The sequence below is a fragment of the Mandrillus leucophaeus genome, unplaced genomic scaffold (assembly GCF_000951045.1).
Source record: "Mandrillus leucophaeus isolate KB7577 unplaced genomic scaffold, Mleu.le_1.0 Scaffold160, whole genome shotgun sequence".
NCBI classification, from domain to species: Eukaryota; Metazoa; Chordata; class Mammalia; order Primates; family Cercopithecidae; genus Mandrillus; species Mandrillus leucophaeus.
This window is the reverse complement of record NW_012101588.1, coordinates 2,303,821-2,314,035: the sequence shown is the minus strand read 5'-3', so window position 1 is coordinate 2,314,035 and position 10,215 is coordinate 2,303,821. Positions and strand designations below refer to the sequence as shown.

General features: G+C 37.1%; 1 protein-coding gene across 2 annotated transcripts in view; it reads left to right on the top strand.

Moving 5' to 3' along the window:
• OSTM1 (osteopetrosis associated transmembrane protein 1) overlaps positions 1-10,215 on the top strand; it is a 44,720-nt gene that overhangs the window by 14,728 nt on the left and 19,777 nt on the right. For both annotated transcript variants that reach the window (XM_011975940.1, XM_011975939.1), the window contains exon 3: positions 9,155-9,252. In XM_011975940.1, the coding sequence (XP_011831330.1) occupies positions 9,155-9,252 (98 nt within the window). The remainder of the gene's footprint in view (positions 1-9,154; positions 9,253-10,215) is intronic.

The following is a 10,215-nucleotide window of genomic DNA, read 5'->3' as shown; positions in this document are numbered from 1 at the left end:
TTAACATAGAAAATATGTTAATTATAAATAATTTAAAATCAGTTAATTGGAATAAGTGGATATGTACTGGGATTCACTTCTTTATTTTTAAATTTTATTTAATTCATTTAATTTTTTAAGACTAGTCAAGTGAAGCAGTGAGAAGAGGAGAAAGAGTAGAACAAGGAGTTCAATCTGTAACTGACTGTGAACAATTAATTGAGATAACTCACTACCTTCAGATGAGCCAGGGTTTCACTTCTTTTGACTGATGTGACTAAATTTATATACTTAGAAGAGGTAAGGCATTTTTTTCTTTAAAAGATGTTTTTGTTTGTTTGATTTTTGAGACAGTCTTGCTCTGTTGCCCAGGCTGGAATACAGTGGTACAGTCTCAGCTCACTGTAGCCTCCACCTCTTGAGGGCTCAAGCAGTCCTCCAGCCTCAGCCTCCCAAGTAGCTGGGTGTGGGGAAAAGAAAGAGAGATCAGCCTGTTACTGTGTCTATATAGAAAGAAGTAGACATAAGAGACTCCATTTTGTTCTGTATTTGAGATACTGTTAATCTGTGACCCTACCCCCAACCTTGTCCTTGCAAGAGACATGAGCTGTGGTGACTCAAGGTTTAATGGGTTTTGGGCTGTGCAGGATGTGTCTTTGTTAAACAAGTGCCTGAAGGCAGCTTGCTGGTTAAAAATCCTGCCCGTCCCTGGGCAATGGAACATCTCGGTATGAGACCCGATTGTATGCTCTGTTTACTGAGATAGGAGAAAACCGCCTTACGGCATAAGGTGGGACTTGCTGGCAGGACTTGCTGGCGCAATGCTGGTAAAAGGTTTGTGGAGATGTTTGCATATGCGTATTAAGGCACAGCATTTTCCTTTGAACTTACCCATGTCACAGAGCTCTTTATCCATATGTCTTACTGCTAATTTTCTCCCTAAAATGATCCTATTGTCCTGCCACTTCCTTATCTTTAAGATGGTAAAGATAATTATCAATAAATACTAAGGGAACTCAGAGACCGGTGCCGGCGTGGGTCCTCTGTATGCTGAGCGCCAGTCCCATGGGCCCACTTTTTTCTTTCTCTATACTTTGTCTCTGTGTCTCATTTCTTTTCTCAAGTCTCTCGTTCCACCTAACGAAAAACGCCCACAGGTGTGGAGGGGCAGGCCACCCCTTCAGCTGGGGCTACAGGCAGCACCAGGATGCCTAGCCAATTTTTGTGTTTTTAATGGAGAATGGGGTTTTGTCATGTTGCCCAGCCTGGTCTCAGATTCCTAGACTCAAGCCTCCTTCCTTGGCCTCCCAAAGTGCTGAGATTCAAAGTGTGAGCCACTGTGCCTGGCTTAAAAGGCATTTTCTAATAAAGATTTCACTAATTCGAAGTACAGACCTTTTTTGCTCAGTTAGTTGAAAAGAAAACGTTTTACTGCACTTTTACTCAGTATGGCAGGTATAAAATGCTTTAGAAAAAATTCTTAGGGTATTTTGTTCCTCTGTGAGGCATCCTATCTTGAAAATATTCCTTACATTGAACTTCTGAGGACCAAATAAAATGCTAAGCAATTAGATATGACTTACTTAAAAGACTCTTCCCAATTAAAATTAATTTGGCCCAGATATATGGTCTCAGGTAAAAGAAGCGAGGTACAGAAAAGTATGATATTTTGTGTTCTAAGAATACGTATGTATTTTGAAGGAAGGTGGTTGGGTAGCTGCGTGGGCAGGAAAGGAAGGAAGATTTAGTTTTCACTGTATTTGCATTTGTACCCTTTGGATTTTATGCCATATACATTTAATACCTATTCAAAAATATATAGAAATTTTAAAAATTTAACAGAATGTTCAAATCTGTGATAAGTATTTGTATGTTAGATGTGGTTAGAGAGATTAGCTATTTCATTTTCCAGAATTATGCATTAAAAATTATTGTCATTCATCATCCCATTTACGTGGCAGAAGAGTGGAAGAGTAAATCCCATTTGTGAAGAAGGAACCCTCATGACCTGGTCACTTCCTAAAGACCCCACTTCTTGATATTATTACATTGGCCATCAAGCTTCGACATATCAATTTTGGGAGACACATTCTGACCATAGCAAGGGCTATTAGAATTTTTGTAAAATAATATTATTAAACAATAGAAAAAAATGTAAAAACATAAAAGGTAAAATATTTCTAGAAAGAATATTATTAAATGAATATACTGCCCCAAACTATCTTTCTGTTCTGCTTAATTTAGCTTGAAATAGGGGTAGCATCTAGTCTCTGCAGTTATTATTCATGAAAAGAATGCTAGGAATCCAAAAGAGGAAAGAATGCCATCCATGTACTACTCCCATCCCTTTTCTCCTCAGAATTCCTGTGTCTTCGAATGGTATTAGTCTTGGTAGGAAGCTGGTTATTGGAAATGGATGGAGGGTCAAAAGAAGTGTTAAGAGTGCAACTGTTTCTACTCATACCACAAATAACATGGAAACTAGCTCTTTCTTATGGAGAATGACTGCTAAAAAGTAAAGAAAGTATATTAAAGGTTTCTCAGAATTTTAAAGCTGTGTATTGTTGACATAGGGATAGCCTTCTATTGAGACCCTTCTTGCTTATTTTGTGCATACAACAGTTAAATAATCAGCAGAATGACCAGATTTCATGAGTTCATGACTGCTTTAGTGTTTGGGTTCTTTGGTTAGCAGTATCCAGTATGAAGCATTATTGTAATAGGATAGGCTTCAAAATTATCAGTTCATATATTTGTTCTTACACACTGAAAACTCTTTCTTTATGAGCAACCTATATCTTTAGTGATCCAGGTAATCTGGGTGATAATTAATGAGCATAATGATGCTATTGAACCACTGTGTAATCCTGATATATATTCTGATTCATCAAAGGCAAATTAACTTTCAGTTAATACATAAAATATATGTCTCGATGCTTTAAAAAGCAACAACAGTAGTACTTAATGGTTAACCAGAAGGTCAATTAACCAAAACCTTTCTTTCACGTATTTTATCCAGAGGGAAATGTACTAAGCATTATAATCATATTATTTGTATCTTATAATTTAAAGTATCTTAGTGTTCATATTTGTTAAACTTAACTAGGTCAGTTAGGTACAAAGTTTCCGTAGTTTATTTTGTATTTTCTGAAGCTTACCCTAAATTGGTGATTATCTCTGCTATTTTCTTAAAACTAGTTTTGAAAAACAGCAAAGATCTTTGTAAAATTCCTAAGAGATGCCAAATGCTTTATTTAAAGATGCATAATTCCTGTTATGATAATTTAGTAGGTTTCTATGTGAGGTCTTAACTCGAATCCTTAATACCCTTAAGAATGCCTCTTGAGGCCGGGCACAGTGGAGGCTGCAATGAGCTGAGATTATGCCACTGCACTCCAGCCTGGGTGACAGTGAGATTCTTCTGTCGCAGAAAAAAAAAAAAAAGAAGAATGACTCTTAAGCTGATGCCTGAGCCTTCTCTGAGAAAGCCACTCTGCTAATCTGTCCTTGATGAGGCTCCATTGATTAAGATGAAGGAAATTCATAATGACCACTTCACTTAGTGCTTAAAGGAAGCTTTATTATTATTAATATTCTTTAACTTACCAATTTCTAAACCGTATAGCTTTTCATTGTTTATAACCTTAAGCTCCCAATTCCTGCAAAAAGATAAAAAAGGAGTTTACTAGAGATCTGTTATTTTGATTCAGAAAGTCACGGCTCTTTAATAATGAAGACTTTTTAACCCCATTATATAAATGAACTCCTTTGTGCTTTATGTTACCACCGTCTAATGATCATTGAAAAAGTTTTGATGGTACTGCATGAATGTAGTACTTAACAAGATGACCAGTCTATGTTGGCTTTTCATTTTCAAAGTATTTTACGTAAAAAGTAAATGGCTGTCAATAAGATAGAAGACATTAAGTTCTTTTGTTCTTCAGAGAAGCTTTCTTTATAAATTACTTTTTAAAAAGAAATTATTTGTTTTAATTATGTGTCTTGCATAAAAGAAATTTGCTATTGCTCTCTCATGATAATGTACTGTATACTACTTTTGTAGGCAGTATGTGGACCCCTTTCATCCCTATGTTGTATATGTCAGTTGTCATGACATAGCTCATTATAACACGGATGTACAATTGTTGTGAATGAAATTGTGTTCCCTCAACTTCCCTGCAATACATCAACTACAAAAACTGAAAACTGTTGTCTTGTTAGCCTAATATCCTAATATTCTGCATATATGTAGTTGTTCTTATTGATATCAACTCTGCCTCATCCCTAAAAGGATTGCAGGCTACTTCATGATGATATTAAACTAGCATTAAGAGGAGCTGTGAGACGAGGTCTTACTCTTTCATGCAGGTTGGAATGCAGTGGTGCAGTCACAGCTTATTGCAGCCTTGACCTCCCCAAACTGAAGCAATTCTCCCCTCTCAGCCTCCCAAGCAGTTGGGACCACAGATGCACGCCACCATGCCTGGCTAATTTTTGTATTATTTGTAGAGACAAGTTTTCACCATGTTGCCCAGGCTGGTCTCGAACTCCTGGACTCAGGCAATCTGCCCGCCTCCCAGAGTGCTGGGATTACAGATGTGAACCACCATGCTGAGCCTATTTTTATTTCAGTGCCTTATTAACTTGTGGTATGATCATCAGCATATCACCGATTTCTCTGGCTTGGTTTCCTAATTTGTAATGATCCCTCAGATTTTTTAAATGATAAGGGTGAGAAGTTAGAAAGAGATTCATGTTCTTGAGAAGATAAAGCTTCAGAGAATGTAGAGTATGTGAGTTCAGAGAGGGGACGACTCTAGAAGTAGGTTTACCAAGAGGGTCCTGTGTACAATGGGTGCAGAAGGAGCCCTGCACAAGGGGCCTGTGCAAGGAGGTGAATGGGGCAAAATTATCAGTTCATATATTTGTTCTTACACACTGAAAACTCTTTCTTTATGAGCAACCTATATCTTTAGTGATCCAGGTAATCTGGGTGATAATTAATGAGCATAATGATGCTATTGAACCACTGTGTAATCCTGATATATATTCTGATTCATCAAAGGCAAATTAACTTTCAGTTAATACATAAAATATATGTCTCGATGCTTTAAAAAGCAACAACAGTAGTACTTAATGGTTAACCAGAAGGTCAATTAACCAAAACCTTTCTTTCACGTATTTTATCCAGAGGGAAATGTACTAAGCATTATAATCATATTATTTGTATCTTATAATTTAAAGTATCTTAGTGTTCATATTTGTTAAACTTAACTAGGTCAGTTAGGTACAAAGTTTCCGTAGTTTATTTTGTATTTTCTGAAGCTTACCCTAAATTGGTGATTATCTCTGCTATTTTCTTAAAACTAGTTTTGAAAAACAGCAAAGATCTTTGTAAAATTCCTAAGAGATGCCAAATGCTTTATTTAAAGATGCATAATTCCTGTTATGATAATTTAGTAGGTTTCTATGTGAGGTCTTAACTCGAATCCTTAATACCCTTAAGAATGCCTCTTGAGGCCGGGCACAGTGGAGGCTGCAATGAGCTGAGATTATGCCACTGCACTCCAGCCCGGGTGACAGTGAGATTCTTCTGTCAGAAAAAAAAAAAAAAGAAGAATGACTCTTAAGCTGATGCCTGAGCCTTCTCTGAGAAAGCCACTCTGCTAATCTGTCCTTGATGAGGCTCCATTGATTAAGATGAAGGAAATTCATAATGACCACTTCACTTAGTGCTTAAAGGAAGCTTTATTATTATTAATATTCTTTAACTTACCAATTTCTAAACCGTATAGCTTTTCATTGTTTATAACCTTAAGCTCCCAATTCCTGCAAAAAGATAAAAAAGGAGTTTACTAGAGATCTGTTATTTTGATTCAGAAAGTCACGGCTCTTTAATAATGAAGACTTTTTAACCCCATTATATAAATGAACTCCTTTGTGCTTTATGTTACCACCGTCTAATGATCATTGAAAAAGTTTTGATGGTACTGCATGAATGTAGTACTTAACAAGATGACCAGTCTATGTTGGCTTTTCATTTTCAAAGTATTTTACGTAAAAAGTAAATGGCTGTCAATAAGATAGAAGACATTAAGTTCTTTTGTTCTTCAGAGAAGCTTTCTTTATAAATTACTTTTTAAAAAGAAATTATTTGTTTTAATTATGTGTCTTGCATAAAAGAAATTTGCTATTGCTCTCTCATGATAATGTACTGTATACTACTTTTGTAGGCAGTATGTGGACCCCTTTCATCCCTATGTTGTATATGTCAGTTGTCATGACATAGCTCATTATAACACGGATGTACAATTGTTGTGAATGAAATTGTGTTCCCTCAACTTCCCTGCAATACATCAACTACAAAAACTGAAAACTGTTGTCTTGTTAGCCTAATATCCTAATATTCTGCATATATGTAGTTGTTCTTATTGATATCAACTCTGCCTCATCCCTAAAAGGATTGCAGGCTACTTCATGATGATATTAAACTAGCATTAAGAGGAGCTGTGAGACGAGGTCTTACTCTTTCATGCAGGTTGGAATGCAGTGGTGCAGTCACAGCTTATTGCAGCCTTGACCTCCCCAAACTGAAGCAATTCTCCCCTCTCAGCCTCCCAAGCAGTTGGGACCACAGATGCACGCCACCATGCCTGGCTAATTTTTGTATTATTTGTAGAGACAAGTTTTCACCATGTTGCCCAGGCTGGTCTCGAACTCCTGGACTCAGGCAATCTGCCCGCCTCCCAGAGTGCTGGGATTACAGATGTGAACCACCATGCTGAGCCTATTTTTATTTCAGTGCCTTATTAACTTGTGGTATGATCATCAGCATATCACCGATTTCTCTGGCTTGGTTTCCTAATTTGTAATGATCCCTCAGATTTTTTAAATGATAAGGGTGAGAAGTTAGAAAGAGATTCATGTTCTTGAGAAGATAAAGCTTCAGAGAATGTAGAGTATGTGAGTTCAGAGAGGGGACGACTCTAGAAATAGGTTTACCAAGAGGGTCCTGTGTACAATGGGTGCAGAAGGAGCCCTGCACAAGGGGCCTGTGCAAGGAGGTGAATGGGGCTGAACTCCAGCTTAGCTTCTGGAGGCAGGAATGACCTTTTGTAATTTATCCACCCAGAGCGGGTATCTTTTTCTGATTTGCACAAAGGAGCTTTACTGTACTGTCTGCCCCCTGTCTACCAGGTTTAGGTTTCATCTCAGTTGCTAACTCTGATCAGTTGGTGGGGACTGCCTGAATCCCTGTATGGTGTAAGATATATATGGGTAGTGGAGGGAGTAGGCAGTGGCATGTATTTGTAGACTCTGAGTCTTGAACTTTTAATAGTTTAGAATGTAGATATAAATATGTTATTTATTTTGCAGTGTTTGAGAGTGCAGGCTCAAGAATCAGTCTGAGTAGAGATTCTAGCTTTTTACTTACCAGTTTTATGACCTTGTGCAACTTCCTTAATTTCTCTAAACTTCTCTCTGTTCCTTATTTATAAAATGGAGATAATGATAATTTTTGCCTCATAGAATTACTGCAAGAATTAAATGGGCAAATGTGTTTAAAGTGCAGTGTAAGCATAGTTCTTAGAACATAGCAAGTATTTAGTAAGTGTTAACTTTCGTTGTAGTGATTGTTGTCTATCAGAGTATATGGATGTCCCTTAGTATGTCATATCCTAGTGTCTACCTAGTCAGTCTCTCTTTTCTCCACGAATTCTACTTGCCCTGCTGCCTTTCTCCTGGGTAATTGCAATAGCTTTGTATGTTGTCTCTCCACTTCAGTTGAGAGAGATCCTATCTGATGGCCCTGAATTTCTAAATAAGGTGGGCATAATACAAAGCCATCTGTTGAAATTAAGGGGAACAAGAGTAGGGTTGGGGACTAGAGATTAGAAAATATTTGGAACATCCCTTGTAGAGCAATTAGTAAGGCATCTACAAGGATCATTTTGTTTCCCTGAGATCAGAACACATGAATTTGAATTGAGTCCCTTCATTATCATTTTAGAATTTCTGTAGTAGTATTCTATAACCAGAATGAGAGTATAGAAAGTAGATGGGGACTGTCCAGGGATGAAAATGGCCGTGAGTGTGTGGAAGATAAAGAGGGCAAGGATTCCAGGAGAGTGAGATGGAAACGGCTGACCACAAGTTCCAAGATCTGGATCCAGGCAGTTGAACCTCGATTGGAGATAGCAGGCTGAGAACACAAGGAGAGGTAAAGACAAAAGTTTATCTGAGGATAAAGACTAGGTTCTCTGGCTGAGCGCAGTGGCTCATGCCTTTAAGTAATCCCAGCACTTTGGAAGGCTGAGGTGGGAACATCACCTGAGCCCAGGAGTTCAAGTCTGCAATGAGCTGCAATTGTGCCACTGCGCTCCAGCCTGGGCAACCGAGCAAGACCCCGTTTCTTAAAAAAAAAAAAAAAAAAAAAAGAATAGATTATTCCCTGAAGAAGAGAAAATGGATACATAAATTGTGATATACTCGTACATAGAAAACAAAAGGGATGAGTGAACTTGAGCTAACTCTAAGCAAGAATAGCCAGTTACAGAGAAATACCATTTATGTAGGATTTTTAAAAATGTAAAACAATTTTGTTTCTAGACTTTACTTGAAGCCCCCATGTCAGTATTTTAGGCAAAATTCTCACCAGTTTGTTTCTCTGGGCTCCCAACTCATGATGGATTAGAAAGAGCAAATTTTAAAAGTTACCCCATTAGGTACAATAAATGACTCATTAGTGAAGTTGGAAGATGCAGAGAACTATGAAATTTGACACAAAAAATGATGATAAGGCATATGAGTTTTGGTAAAATGAATGCGGGGTAAACAGTCTTACGCCTAAATAGCACTATTAAGGCAGCATTTGATAGCTGATATTCCATGATTATGACCTTGTGCCATTAAAAGTCAATTTGAATTTTATTTGGTATATTTTTATGAAAAGAGGAGAGTATGTGATTATTTTAAGATGTTCATGAAAATGGTTATGACTTTTTTTTAACTTCTGGAAAATGAAAGGAGTGAGCTTCATATATTTGGAAAATTCATGCTTGTTTGAATAAAGAATTACTGTAGTGTGAAACGAAGCTGATAGCTTAAGAGATAAATGACAACATATAATTGTTCCTTGAGTTATATTAATATACTTTTTGAATTTTTTTGACAGATTGTTTAACGAACAACAGTGAAGAATTATCAAACAGCACAGTATATTTCCTTAATCTGTTTAATCACACCCTGACCTGCTTTGAGCATAACCTTCAGGTATTTTATATATAATATTTAAAATTAAAATGCTGCCTTATACAAAGGAATAATGTGCAGTTCCAAGTTTTTATAGCACTAATTATTGATATTTATCTAAATTCATGATGTAGAGGAGTTAGTGGACCTGGATTTCTGCTCTTTAAGTAAGTTCTTCTACTTACAAATCATGAAAACTTCAGTTCTCTCATTTGTAAAATGGAGATAATATCTATCCTGCCTATCTTCAAGTATTTTGTAATGAGCATCTGGTGAGATAATGAGTGTGAAAACATTGAGGTGTGTGATTGTTTAAAACACAATGGTTTTCAATCTGACTTAGGTAGGTATTTTGCAGTGTAGTAAGATTCTGTCTATAGGAAGTTTATTCTTTGCCTGAAATTTGCTTAAATATGTTTTACCTACCTTAAAAAGCACTGTCTAGTAAGGTATCTTTGAGTATTGAATTATGATAATAAAAGGTAGCCTTTAAGAATCTTAACCTTGTAGATTTTTGCCGTCTCTATCTCTGACTCTTGAATTTTGGTATTGGAACTTGTCTGGTCGTGGTGAAGGATGAGGTTGGAACTCTGGTTAAAATGTAGTTTTGAAACTTACATAACAAGGAAGTAATCCCCACAGTAGATGTACACATGCTTACAGTATAAGCATGTATGATTTTCTCTGTAATAAATGTGGTAACACTGAATTATGAATTTCCCTAAGAATAATAAAAATTGGGCCGGGTGTGGTATCTCATGCCTGTAATCCCAGCACCTTGGGAGGCCGAGGCAGGCGGATCACTTGAAGTCAGGAGTTCGAGACCAAACTGACCAATATGGTGAAATCCTGTCTCTACTAAAAATACAAAAATTAGCCAGGCTTGGTGGCGCACGCCTGTAGTCCCAGGCACTCGGGAGGCTGAGGCAGGAGAATCGCTTGAACCTGGGAAGTAGAGGTTGCAGTGAATTGAGATCACACCAC